The sequence below is a fragment of the Dermochelys coriacea genome, chromosome 6 (assembly GCF_009764565.3).
Source record: "Dermochelys coriacea isolate rDerCor1 chromosome 6, rDerCor1.pri.v4, whole genome shotgun sequence".
Taxonomy (NCBI): domain Eukaryota; kingdom Metazoa; phylum Chordata; order Testudines; family Dermochelyidae; genus Dermochelys; species Dermochelys coriacea.
Window position 1 is genome coordinate 64033720 of NC_050073.1, and position 14118 is coordinate 64047837.

General features: G+C 44.6%; 1 protein-coding gene across 11 annotated transcripts in view; it reads left to right on the forward strand.

Annotated features, from left to right (window-relative positions):
• Positions 1 to 14118, forward strand: part of TTBK2 (tau tubulin kinase 2) — a 217042-nt gene that overhangs the window by 82414 nt on the left and 120510 nt on the right. For 5 of the 11 annotated variants that reach the window (XM_038405265.2, XM_038405267.2, XM_043517544.1 and 2 more), the window contains one exon: positions 6423 to 6485. The exons of 5 other annotated variants lie outside the window; for them this stretch is intronic. In XM_038405265.2, the coding sequence (XP_038261193.1) occupies positions 6423 to 6485 (63 nt within the window). Of the gene's footprint in view, positions 1 to 2407; positions 2412 to 6422; positions 6486 to 14118 lie in introns of all 11 variants that reach the window. One more of the 11 variants, XM_043517542.1, reaches the window with a different exon arrangement.

The window sequence follows — 14118 nt, forward strand, 5'->3', positions numbered from 1 at the left end:
ATTCAAGTGGCAAAGTAACTGTGCTCATTGAACTGGAATGGAAAAGAGATTTTTATGACCTAAAGTTTTAGAATACAGATTGTCAGGGTTCCTTCCCCACTCTGAACTCTAGGGTACAGATGTGGGTACCCACATGAAAGACCCCCTAAGCTTATTCTTACCAGCTTAGGTTAAAAACTTCTACAAGGTACAAACTTTGCCTTGTCCTTGAACAGTATGCTGCCACCACCAAGCGTTTTAAACAAAGAACAGGGAAAGAGACCACTTGGAGACGTCTTCCCGCAAGCTCTACACACCCCCTTTTCTGGGGAGTCTTGAGAATAATATCCTAACCAATTTGTTACAAAATCATCAAAGACCCAAACCCCTAAATCTTGGAATAATGGAAAAATCAGTCAGGTTCTTAAAAGAAGGATTTTATTTAAAAAAAAAAGTAAAAATCATCTCTGTAAAAATCAGGATGGAAAATACTTGACAGGGTATTAGATTCAAAACACAGAGGATCCCCCTCTGGGCAAAACCTTAAAGTTACAGAAAACAGGAATAAACCTCCCTCTTAACACAGGGAAAATTCACATAAAACAAAAGATAAACTAATCTGCCTTGCCTGGCTTACCTATACTGGTTGCAATATTGGAGACTTGGATTAGGATGGGTTGGAGAAGATGGATTTCTGTCTGGCCTCTCTATCCCAAGAGAGAACAACCACGTAAACAAAGAGCACAAAACAAAAGCTTCCCCACCCCCAAGATTTGAAAGTATCTTGTCCCCTTATTGGTCCTTTGGGTCAGGTGCCAACCAGGTTAGCTGAGCTTCTTAACCCTTTACAGGTAACAGGACGTTGCTTCTGGCCAGGAGGGGTTTTATAGTACTGTATACAGAAAGGTGGTTACCCTTCTATTTATATCTGTGACGACCCATGGAAAAGAAGCTCTTGAGGAATTCCACCATGATTTCAACAATTTCCATCCCACCATCAACCTCAGCCTGGATCAGTCCACACAAGAGATCCACTTCCTGGACATTACGGCGCTAATAAGCGATGGTCACATAAACACCACCCTATATCGGAAACCTACAGACTGCTATTCCTACCTACATGCCTCTAGCTTTCATCCAGATCATACCACTCGATCCATTGTCTACAGCCAAGCGCTACGATATAACCGCATTTGTTCCAACCCCTCAGACAGAGACAAACACCTACAAGATCTCTATCATGCATTCCTACAACTACAGTACCCACCTGCTGAAGTGAAGAAACAGATTGACAGAGCCAGAAGAGTACCCAGGAGTCACCTACTACAGGACAGGCCCAACAAAGAAAACAACAGAACGCCACTAGCCATCACCTTCAGCCCCCAACTAAAACCTCTCCAACGCATCATCAAGGATCTACAACCTATCCTGAAGGACGACCCATCACTCTCACAGATCTTGGGAGACAGACCAGTCCTTGCTTACAGACAGCCCCCCAATCTGAAGCAAATACTCACCAGCAACCACACACCACACAACAGAACCACTAACCCAGGAACCTATCCTTGCAACAAAGCCCGTTGCCAACTCTGTCCACATATCTATTCAGGGGATACCATCATAGGGCCTAATCACATCAGCCACACTATCAGAGGCTCGTTCACCTGCGCATCTACCAATGTGATATATGCCATCATGTGCCAGCAATGCCCCTCTGCCATGTACATTGGCCAAACTGGACAGTCTCTACGTAAAAGAATGAATGGACGCAAATCAGACGTCAAGAATTATAACATTCAAAAACCAGTTGGAGAACACTTCAATCTCTCTGGTCATTCGATCACAGACCTAAGAGTGGCTATACTTCAACAAAAAAGCTTCAAAAACAGACTCCAACGAGAGACTGCTGAATTGGAATTAATTTGCAAACTGGATACAATTAACTTAGGCTTGAATAGAGACTGGGAATGGATGAGTCATTACACAAAGTAAAACTATTTCCCCATGGTATTTCTCCCTCCCACCCCACCCCCCACCGTTCCTCTGATATTCTTGTTAACTGCTGGAATTAGCCTACCTTGCTTGTCACCATGAAAGGTTTTCCTCCTTTCCCCCCCCCTGCTGCTGGTGATGGCTTATCTTAAGTGATCACTCTCCTTACAGTGTGTATGATAAACCCATTGTTTCATGTTCTCTGTGTGTGTGTATATAAATCTCTCCTCTGTTTTTTCCACCAAATGCATCCGATGAAGTGAGCTGTAGCTCACGAAAGCTTATGCTCTAATAAATTTGTTAGTCTCTAAGGTGCCACAAGTACTCCTTTTCTTTTTTTAGATGGATCAGGATAATATAGGCCTATCTGTCTTTCTGATTTCATTCTTTTTATCTGATGTCTTTCTAGCTCATTGTCATTGTATTTGTAACCAAGAGATGTGTACAAAGGAAATATGTCCTGAGGTTATGGAACATATTTTCATGAGATAAATGTGACCTGATCACTTACTGGTGGTGTGAAGATGAGTAGGTAATAGGAGCTGATAGGCTTGTCCATCTTTATACCTTTTTGTTGATTTTTTTAAAAAATATGTTGTTGTTTCCGCTTGCTTTATTCTGCAGCAAAGAGGGAAGGAAAGGGAAAATGGGAAGGACAATGCAACCAAGTTTTTGTATGGCTCATTATGTGACACTTTTTTACTCATGAGAGAAAGTCATTGATTTTCCCACCTTCCTTCCTAAAGGGAATGAAAGCTGGAGTGAGCAGAATGGAAAGGCACAAGCCAATCTCTCTTAGCCACTCCCATCAGCAATGGGAGCCAGTGTGTGTCTGGGGAAACAAATCCCCTCCCATGCCCAGAATCACATGTGTTTATGATAAGGGAGCATGAAGTATCTAGGTTCATGATTAGTGGTTGAGTGGGGAGACTCAGCCAGCTACATGTTGAGGGTTGGCAGCCTAATGCAGAGTGTGTGTGTGTGACTGACTGACTGACTGACAGAGAGATACTGGTACAGCTTGGGGCCAGTACTGGCTCCTTCATCTTGTGTCCCAATTGGTCACCCAGCGCCGGCACCTGCTCCTGAGTTTGGCTATCCAGGGTCCAGCAGAAGGAGTAGTGAAAAGAGAGGCAGAAAACCTGCCTGCAGAGTTGACACTAAAGTATCCCCTAGTGGAGCAATTCTCAAACTTTAGCAACCCGAGAACTCCCATTTTGATTTAAAAAATTTCAGGGACCCCCAAGTCCCTCGCTCAGCCCCAGGCCCTGCCTCCACTCCACCCCTTTCCCCAAGACTCCACCCCACCCCACCTCTTCCTGTCCCTGCTCCTACCACTCCTTCCCAGCACCTCCTGCATGCTGCTGAACAGCTGTTCCCCAATGTGTAGGAGGCACTGGGAAGGAAGGGGGTGAGTTGATCAGTGGGGCTGGTGGCTCCGGACATGATTTTGCCCCCTCCCCTGAGCACGCCCCATCCCTGCTCCTCCCTCTCCCTCCCTGTGCCTCCTGCACACCGGGGAATAGCTGTTCCACGACATGCAGGATCGCTGGGAGGGAGATGAAGGAGTTGATCAGCGGGGCCGGTGGTCCCGAACATGATTCTGCCACATCCCCAGGTGCGCCCCATCCCCGCTCCTCCCACTCCCTCCCAGCGCCTCCTGCACGCCACTGAACAGCTGTCCCCTGGTATGCAGGAGGTTCTGGGAAGTAGGGGGAGGAGTTTATCAGTGGGGTCCGCAGACCCCCTGGAGTACCCGTATGGACCCCAGTTTGAGAAATGCTGCCCTAGTGGGAATTACTTCAGGGGGAAATGCCAGCTTCTTGCCTTCAGTCCAGCTGGAGGTTTGAGAACCTCGGAGGGCTGTGATGGAGAGCTGATGGTATGAATATCACATGCAAAATGACACTTGGCAGTTCTGGAAAAGATGGGACATTTTGAGCTATCTAGAACTGCACATGATGCACTCAAATATGGTGTAAATGGGAGACTGTGACATACCTAGGAGCAATCCAGATCAGTGGGGGGCTCTGTCACCCCTGCCCTGCAAAATTAGGTGCCTTACAATATCTTGCTTAAGTAGCTCCCACCTGGGCTACTCATGGACAGCCTTCTAGCATGCAGGTCACTCTGAGATGTGTTTGTGTAACTGTAGCCTATCAGTCACACCCTGGCTCTCACCAGCCTTGGTTATACTGCAGCGTGACCCCAACATATTCCCAGTTCGGGATTTTCCTCCAGAAATATATGTCTTGTACTGCCCAGCCCTCTCCTGGATAGTTCAAATATATTATATCCGTGATTTCTTTAAGGGAATAATACACAACAAGTCGCCACCTTAAATGGAGTTACCCAGACACTTTAACTTAAACACAGTAAATTAGATAAAACAAGAAAACAGTTTATTAACTACAAAGAGAGAGATTTTAAGTGAGTACAAGCAATGAGGCATAAAAGTCAGAAATGGCTACAAGAAAATAAAGATAAACATTTCTAGTGCCTAGCTTAACAAACTATGTTCGATTCATTGTAAAGTTTCTCACCACATGCTTCCAACAGCATTACTGACCAGACTTTCAGGTCAGGATCCCTTTCCCACAATCCAATGGCTATTTCCTTTGTCTTCTCACCTGCAGAGAATGAGATGTGCAAGGAGAGAGGTAGAGAGGTTTTCATCTGTTCGTTCCTCCTTTTAAGAGTTTCAGTCCGTCTTTGAAAAGCAAGAGAGAGGGTCTGATGGAGGAAGGAGACCTTATGCTGTTTCTATTCTGAGATGCAAGATCTTTGTCCCTGCCTCCCTTTCTTACCAACGAATGGCCACTTGATAGGTGATGGCCCATCAGCTTTGTTGGCACCTGGACGATATGTCAACTTGCCCGTAGTCTTTGAGAAACTGGTTTAGCCATGCCCCATACTTATGTGGGAAACACACTTCAGTCATGATTTCAGATTAAGTTCATAACTTTACACTGGGGGGGTTGGTGGGGCTGGCAGGTGCTTCCTACCCGGCTCTGCATCCCTGCAGCTCCTAGGCAACGGAGGCAGGCGCAAGGGCAGGGGTTCCACTATTCCCACTGCAAATTCCGGCTGCCGTAGCTCCCATTGGCCAGGAACTGCAGCCAATGGGAGATGTGGGGGCGGGGCCTGTGGCCATGGCCAGTGCATGGCGTGGAGACCCCCCCCCACTCCTCTGCTGCGTAGGATCTGCAGGGGGGTCATGCCAGTGGGAGCTGGGGAGCCCCTCACCCTGAGGTAAACACCCCTTGCACTTCCCAACCCCATGCCCCTAGCCCTGAGCTCCCTCTCACACACCCAAACTGCTGCTGCTGGCCCTGGGACTGCCCAGCTTGGGCAGCCCCTGAGCCAGCACCAGCCGCTGCAGAAGTCATGGAAAGTCATGGTATCTGTGACCTACGTGATAGACTCGCAGCCTTAGTTATGAGTTTTCAAATGATACTTCACAAGGCATACCTTGTACAAATATTATTATGATAGTGTGTTAGGTATGAATACAGAGGTGCATTTCTTCACAGAGAAACTTGGAAGGATAATTTGGGGCTCATCAGGGGAGCATTCAGAAAAACATTTTAGAGTTAGCAAGATTAATCTTATTTGTAATTTCATTGATTTGAGAAGTGTCACAATAACAATAAATCTGACCTAGTTTCTTTAGATTATTATGAAGGGCTTCCTGAGCTAGCCAGTAGAGTGTAAAATCACTTTTAATGTCATCTTCTGTAACCTGTCAATGTGCTTTATTTCTTGTACTTAATTTGATTTATGTACAGTGTATTTGCTTTGTATGTTTCTACACATAACCAAAAAGAAGAAGCTATTAACAGCCAATCCTTTCAAAGTACACCTATACTCTTAAATGGTCCCAGTCAATGTACTTAAGACAAGTATTTGTGAAGTTAATGGGATACTGTCAGCTTGAAAAATCACATTTGTCTGAAAATGTTTTAAGTATAGTAGGTACAAATAGCAGCTAAGATTACTATAATTGTGTTTTGTCATGCATGGAAACAGTAGGGGTTAAATGGCCAATGAGAGTGAAGGGATCTGGTTTTGTTTTCATGATGCGAGTTTAAAAACAAAACAAAACAAAAAACAGTTGCCAGTTTAATGGATATGTGCCAAAAGATAACTTTCAGATTTGTATACTGGGACTGCATCTTTAAAACTCTCTTCTAGAGTTTCCAGTGTTCCTCAAATTAGTGACATTTACAAAAGGTGGAATTTGTTTTTCTTCAAAAACAGAGATTTCTGCAGACTTTCCCTTTCTCCAGCAGAAAGCCACAGTAGAACCCTGCAGAATTTCCCTTTTCCTTAACAAGCTTTCATTGATCATAAAATCCTCTCTGAAGGGAACTTATTTTTGTGGAATGTGTTTGCCCTGACTAAAATAAGAAATGACACTATAACATTCAACCTTATGGTTGTTGTTCCAGGATTAAATGAGATGGAATTCAGAAAAGTCCCAGAGACGTGGATAAACTCTTCTTTGTTGGCAGGCAGGTATCCACACTTAAAAAACAGTAGATCTGATAATACCCCTGGGTTTGTATAAAGTGGCTTTGTCAAGTGTGGCTTGCAGTAAAGTGGAAAAAATTGATATGATCTTCAATGGAAGAGTAGTATATTATCTTAAAATGTGGTTCACTTTTTCTAATTTTGATAATAGGATCCTGCTATGAGTGAAGAAGAGCGTGATGAAAAGGTGAACTTTCAGGGTAGCCTATTCTACTGTTGCAAATTAAGCTATATCCCATACACATTTTGTCCTGTTTGTATGCTCTGTTACTCTGTTTAAATATATTATTAAAAATGCATGTCCACATTGGGACCCTTCTAAAAACTTTGTACAGTAAAGCAAATAAGGATAGAGTAACTGTTCAGATTTTTGCTTTTGCCATTTTATACTTTTCAGTCTATAAATACCAACACAGGGAGCTTTTCAATAGTAGTTAGCTCTTTAATCTAGCAAACAAAAGCATAACAAGATTGAATGGATGGAAATTGAAAATAAATTCAGATTGAAAATAAGGTGGAAATTTCTAACTGTAAGAGTAATTAACAATTGGAACAATTTACCAAGGGAGATGATAGATTCTCAATCATTTGAATTCTTTAATTCAAGATTGGATGCTACCTTACAAGACAGGCCTTAAGTAAGCCAAAATTAGGGCTTGATGCAGGAGTTACTGGGGTGAAATACTGTGGCCTGTATCATGCAAAAGGTCAGAATAGATTATCAGAATGGTCTCTTCTGGCCTTAAAATCTATGAAACTGTTACATTTTCTTAATTTTAGATTTGCTGTTTGTATTTATTGGATTGTTTTTGTTAGTGTGATTTAGTAGTTCAGCACGATTCAAGGCCACTGCAAGAATTTATAAGGTCCAAGACAAGGTGTAAAGGTAGGCTCATGATAGATTTAGGCCTTGTCTATACAACATAATTGATGTAAGTCACCTTGAATTGACCTATTTGTGCATGACTACACTCAAATTTGTGTCTGGACAATATAAGAGCCCCATTGTAGCAATGCAGTAGAACCAGCCATGGTCGGCTTGCTTGTGAGTATAGACACTGGATGGTCTAACAATCCTCCAGCAGCTGTCCCACAGTACCCCATTCCTGTGAGAGTGACCACTCTGGTCACAACTTTAAATTCCACTTCCCAGGGATCACAGAGATGGGAAACCAGCTTTCCCACCTTAAAAACCCCCATATGTTTTTGAAATGCATCTTTCCTGATTGCCCACCTTGGTGAGGACACCTGGGAGCTTGCATTTGTTGTGTACAACTGACCATGCCTGGAGTAGACAGGAGGTATTGGATCTTCTTGTCCTGTAGGGAGCAGAAGCTGCGCAAGCACACCTATAGATTAGCCATAGAAATGTGCACCTCTGTGAGCAGATTGAATGGGAGTTGCAGGCAAAGGAATGTGACAGGAACCAGCAGCAGTGCCACATGAAAGTGAAGGAACTTTGTCAGGCATTTTACAAGTCCAGAGAAGCCAACAATAGATCTGGTACTGAGCCACACAACCAACTGCATGCTAAACTTGGCAGAGACCTCACTGGCCACTGTGGATACCTCAGAGGAGTCTGAGGCAGAGACCCTCACTCTGAACAGAGAAGAGGAGGAGTGGGGAGATGTGGCAGGTAGCTCCAGCCATGCTGTGAGTCGGATCCTGTTTGAGACTCCGTTACAGTCTAGCCAGTGCCACCAGGCGATCATGGATAAAGGGGAAGGGAGTTCCGGTAAGTGTTTTCATGCATCTTTCCCTACAGTGCTTAAATGTAAAGATGGGGCCCAGCCCATCACCAAGTTAACAAGCACAGATATCAACATTTCATTGTTTCTGAGTTGAGTTAAATATATGAGTTAATTTAACTCTTCTCATATGAGTTAAATATAATAAACAGAGGTAGAGTTGGCATCTGCTTTTCATTCTCCTGTGACTTAGGTGTGGGGGTGAAGGAGTGGGGCTATGCAGAGAGATTTGTTTAGGAACCTAGGGGTATTCCTTTTATCCTCCTGAGAGATCTCAATTAAACTTTTGTGGAGGTACTTTGCAATTCTCTACTTAAGGTTTCTAGGGATGGCTACTTTATTTCTTTTTTCGTGGTAAGATACTTTCCATGCCACTCTGCAGTGAGTTCACTGGCACCATTGCAGTAAACAAGCTAGTGGCATATGGCCAGGGCAGCTTCAGGACACCAGTAGCATCTGTGTTATCTGTGCCCTTGTGACCCTCGGGAACAAGAGCTCACCTAAAACCTTCACCACTGTGGAAAATAGTGCCAAATATTCAGTGCCATTGCTCAACATTCATACCCATGGAATAGGGACCAAAATTTTATTGCTTCATGCAACAAAAAAATCTTTCCCCTCCCCTCACACCTTGTGGTCCATACTCACCATGATAGGGGCTGGAGAGCAGAACTATGCAAAGGCGTTCCAAAGTTGAAGTGTTAATAAGCATTTCTTATGAAAAGTGTTTATGGTTCTAAAGGGAAGGGAGTTTTAAAAATTATCTTTCCCTTTCTGTTGTGACTGTAAATCCAGTAATATATTTGTCTGTTTTTAACAGAAGATTCTGCTGTGGTGGCCTGGAGGGGTACCCCCTCAACTCCCGCAGAAAGCTTGACCCTGATGAGGAAGAGAAAGAAGAGGACTGCGGAGGACATGTTCATTGAGATCCTGCAAGCCAATCTTGGTTCAGACTGTGAATAGAGGGCCTAGAGGGTCAGTATGATTGACAGTGTGGAGAAGGACAGAGCACACAGCAGAAAGTCCCAGCAGGAAAAGGAGAGGGAGATGCACTTGGACATAATTGCAGAGCCATTGGCCATTATCTTTGAAGATTCATGGCGATTGGGGGAGGTCCTGGATGATTGGAAAAAGGCAAATGTAGTGCCCATATTTTAAAAAGGGAAGAAAGAGAACCCAGGGAACTACAGACTGGTCAGCCTCACTTCAGTCCCTGGGAAAATCATGGAGCAGGTCCTCAAAGAATCCATTTTGAAGCACTTGGAGGAGAGGAACGTGATCAGGAACAGTCAACATGGATTCACCAAGGGCAAGTCATGCCTGACCAACCTGATTGCCTTCTATGATGAGATACCTGGCTCTGTGGAAATGGGGCAAGTGGTGGATATGATATATCTTGCTTTTAGCAAAGCTTTTGATACGGTCTCCCACAGTATTCTTGCCAGCAAGTTAAAGTAGTATGGATTGGATGAATGGACTATAAGGTGGATAGAAAGCTGGCTAGATTGTCAGGCTCAATGGGTAGTGATCAATGGCTCAATGTCTAGTTGGCAGCCGGTATCAAGTGGAGTGCCCCAAGGGTCAATCCTGGGGCCAGTTTTGTTCAACATCTTTATTAATGATCTAGATGATGGGATGAATTGCACCCTCAGCAAGTTCGCAGATGACACTAAGATGGGGGGAGAGGTAGATACACTGGAGGGTAGGGATAGGGTCCAGAGTGACCTAGACAAATTGGAGGATTGGGCCAAAAGAAATCTGATGAGGTTCAACAAGGACAAGTTCAGAGTCCTGCACTTAGGAAGGAAGACTCCCATGCACTGCTACTGGCTGGGGACCGACTGGCTAAGCAGCAGTTCTTCAGAAAAGGACCTGGGGATTACAGTGGATGAGAAGCTGGATATGAGTCAGCAGAGTGCCCTTGTTGCCAAGAAAGCCAACGGCATATTGGGCTATATTAGTAGGAGCATTGCCAGCAGATCGAGGGAAGTGATTATTCCCCTCTATTTGGCACTGGTGAGGCCACACCTGGAGTATTGTGTCCAGTTTTGGTCCCCCCACTACAGAAGGGATGTGAACAAATTGGAGAGAATCCAGCGGAGGGCAATGAAAATGATTAGGGGGCTGGGGCACATGACTTATGAGGAGAGGCGGAGGGAACTGGGGTTATTTAGTCTTCAGAAGAGAAGAGTGAGGGGGGGATTTGGTAGCAGCCTTCAACTACCAGCAGCTAGGCTGTTCTCAGTGGTGGCAGATGACCGAACAAGAAGAAATGGTCTCAAGTTGCAGTGGGGGAGATCTAGGTTGGATATTAGGAAACACTATTTCACTAGGCGGGTGGTGAAACACCGGAATGGGTTACCTAGGGAAGTGGTGGAATCTCCATCTTTAGAGGTTTTTAAGGCCAGGCTTGAGAGAGCCCTGGCTGGGATGATTTAGTTGGTGTTGATCCTGCTTTGAGCAGGGGGTTGGACTAGAGGTCTCTTCCAACCCTAATATTCTATGATTCTGTGATAATGGATCTTCTCAGGCAGCAAATCCAAATACTGCCTACCTTGATTGATTTACACATCAAAAAATCCAGGTTCCCCACCTTTTGCAGTCCTTGGAAAACTCTATTGTAGCTGCTTCCTACAGCCAATATACATGTGGCATCTCAGGCTACATCCTTATCCCTATCACGCTCTGCTGAGGGAACAGCAAGAAAAACTACAGCTTCACATACACTGACTTATGAGAACCATGACTGATGTATGTATAGCCATAACGTACTACATTTTTTGCACTGAAATGAACAGAAATGTTTGCTATCTTTCCAGTTTCAAAGTTCTATTCCATTAATTTATGTTAAAAGCTTGTATTACATTGCCTATGGTTTTTTGTACATTGTTTTTCTGCTCTTTTTTTGGCCACTCAATACATTTCTATTTTTGGAGAATAAAATGATCTTTATGAGTTCACAATATGTTGCAGAATGCATAGAGGTACTCAAAGCACACAATACTTGTAAATATATAGCAAGTACCGCATAATTCATAGCTTCAGGAAAACACCCAATCATATTTATAAGTCTACAGCAAGCATTGCATAACTCCGCAGCACCCAAAGCTTCCAGCGTAAAGCTGGCTGACCATTAAAATGCTCTTTAAAAGTCTCCCTCAACCGCATACCTCCATGTTGGGCTTTTACAGTGGCTCTTATTTCTGACTGTTCAAAGTCAGCAGACAGCTGCTCCACCTCTGTTCTCCCCCCCAGGAGAAGCATTTCACCCTTTGCCTCACAGATAGTATGTAGGATACAAAAGGCAGCTATAATCATTGGGTTAGTTTACTCACTGAGATCCAGTCTAGTGACTGAAGCGATCCTGGTGGTGTTTAATCGACCAAAAGTACTTTCAACAGCCAGTTCTGCGCCTGCTGAGGTGGTAGTTGAATCTTTTCTTGGTGTTGTCAAGGTGACCAGCATATGGCTTCATGAACCAGGGGAGCAAGGATTAGGCTGGGTCCACTGGAATCACTATTGGCATTTCAGTGTTGCCAATGGTAATCTGCTGGTTGGGAAAGAATATCCATACTTAGAGCTTTCTGAACAGTCCTATGTTCTCAAAAATACAAGCATCATGCATCTTCCTGTACTAGCCTACACTGATATCAGTGTAGGCATCCCCAGTGATCCACCAGTACTTGCATAACCATAGAAAAGTAGCTCTTTCTATTAATGTACTCTGTGGCAAGGTGGGCTGGTGCCAAAACAGGGATATGCGTGTCATCTGGTGCCCCACCTCAGTTCAGGATGGCATTATGGGATTGAGAAAGTTGCAATCTGGAAACTTGACCCACAAGTCCAAGAGATCTCTGAGCAAGTCATTTGTATCCCACAGCACATTGCAAAAATTTCCCTGCGCCCACGGCACCATGTGTCACACGGGGATACCTATTTGTGGTACGCTGCACTTTGCATTGACAAAAGCACTCCCGGTGAGTATGTGCAGCACTATCACAAGCAGTCAAGTATGCATGCTCATGAGCAATATACAAACTTTGGCAGTTGTATACTGATGTAACTTGTGTTGGCCAAAGTTAGTAGCACAGACGTCTTTAATTTACTCAACAACTTCAGAGTCGGAGCCCCACTACTCTTCTATGAGATGAGTTCTTACTCAGTTGGCAAGAGAATGTCTTCCGCTAGCACTGATCTGACTCTACTTAATTGTGTGCCTGATATGCCTAATCAGCAGCCTCATTTATGTAGCCGAGCTTGCACAGGTTTTACACTCAACTCAGTGTCATTTTTGTATTTGTTTGTCTGTATGTATGTAACATAACTTTTGAACAATCCATCCAATCAATTAAAAAATATAAGGAATGTTTTAGGCATTAGTGGCCAGAACCCTATTGAACGTGGGGAAAATCAGAAAACTGAAAGGGGGAAAATGGGAGACAGATGGAGCCCCTGCCATTTGATTAGCATAGCCAGAGCTTTGAGCACATCTGCAGTTGTCTAAAGATCAAATGACTGATGGAACCAATTAATGCCTTCCTACAAAGCAATGCCTGTGTTCATCCTCCTAATAGAGTTTAACATGTTGACATGCTAAATTATTTATTTACAAGACCGAAAGAAGAATAATGGTGGGAGGTGAGGAGGAGAAGGGGGGATGTGTACAAAGCCCCTGGCGTGGGAGGGAGATTAGGGACGCTTGGTATGGAGGGTTTGGAGAAGATGGGTGGCATAGAGAATCCTAGCATTGGGGAAGGAATGGGGGAAAGGGAGGCATGGAGGGCAGACAGAGCCCTGGCAGGGAGGGGGAAGGAAAGAATGAAATGAAAGCTCCCCTTTCACCTAGCCAGTCGGGAATTAGCAGGGATCCTTGCTCCACCCTTTCTGCAAGGCTCCTGGCCCTAGAGCCTTAGAGATACAGTGACAGGATTCCTCCCAAACACCTGGGACCGCTTCCTCTCTATATCCCCCTTAAGTCCATATTCTGGACCTTTCAAACCCTTAAAGGGACATGCCAGGCAGTGGGGTGGGCTACACCAATCCCCTGGCAAGGTGGGAGATCTGGGGTTCCTGGTATGGGAGGAGGGGGAATGGTAGGCATGGAAGGGAAGAGGGAAATGGGAGAGCACACACAGCTGCTGCCATGGGGGAGGAGAATGAAGGAGCCCCGGAATATGGGGGATGAGGGAATGATGAGGCACACAGAACCCTGGTGGGGGAAGTTGGGGGAACATAGTAGGGGAGGAAGGGGGTCACATGGAGCACCTGGCATGGGGGGAATGTGGAATAGGGGGCATAGGGGGAAGTGAGAACGGGTTTGCACACAGCTGCTGCTATGGGGAAAGAATGGAGGATCCCTGCCAAGGAGGAGGTTGGGGGGGACTTGTAAGGAATCCCTGAATTAGAAGGGAATGGAAGAGTGGCACACAGGGAACTTATGGGGGGAATGGAAGTATGCAAGAAGCTGCTGGTGTGTGCAGTAAGGTTGGCTTACACAACTACAAAGTGTGCGACCCTTTAGTTATCAATTACATAAAGTTTGCGGATGATACCAAGCTGGGAGGGGTTACAAGTGCTTTGGAGGATAGGATTAAAATTCAAAATGATCTGGACAAACTGGAGAAATGGTCTGAAGTAAATAGGATGAAATTCAATATGGACAAATTCAAAGTTCTCCACTTAGGAAGGAACAATCCGTTGCACACATACAGAATGGGAAATGACTGCCTGCCAAGGAGTACTGTGGAAAGGGTTCTGGGGGTCATAGTGATTCATAAGCTAAATATGGGTCAACAGTGTAACACTGTTGCAAAAAAAGCTGGAAAAAAGAATCATTCTGGAATGTATTAGCAGGAGTATTGTAAGC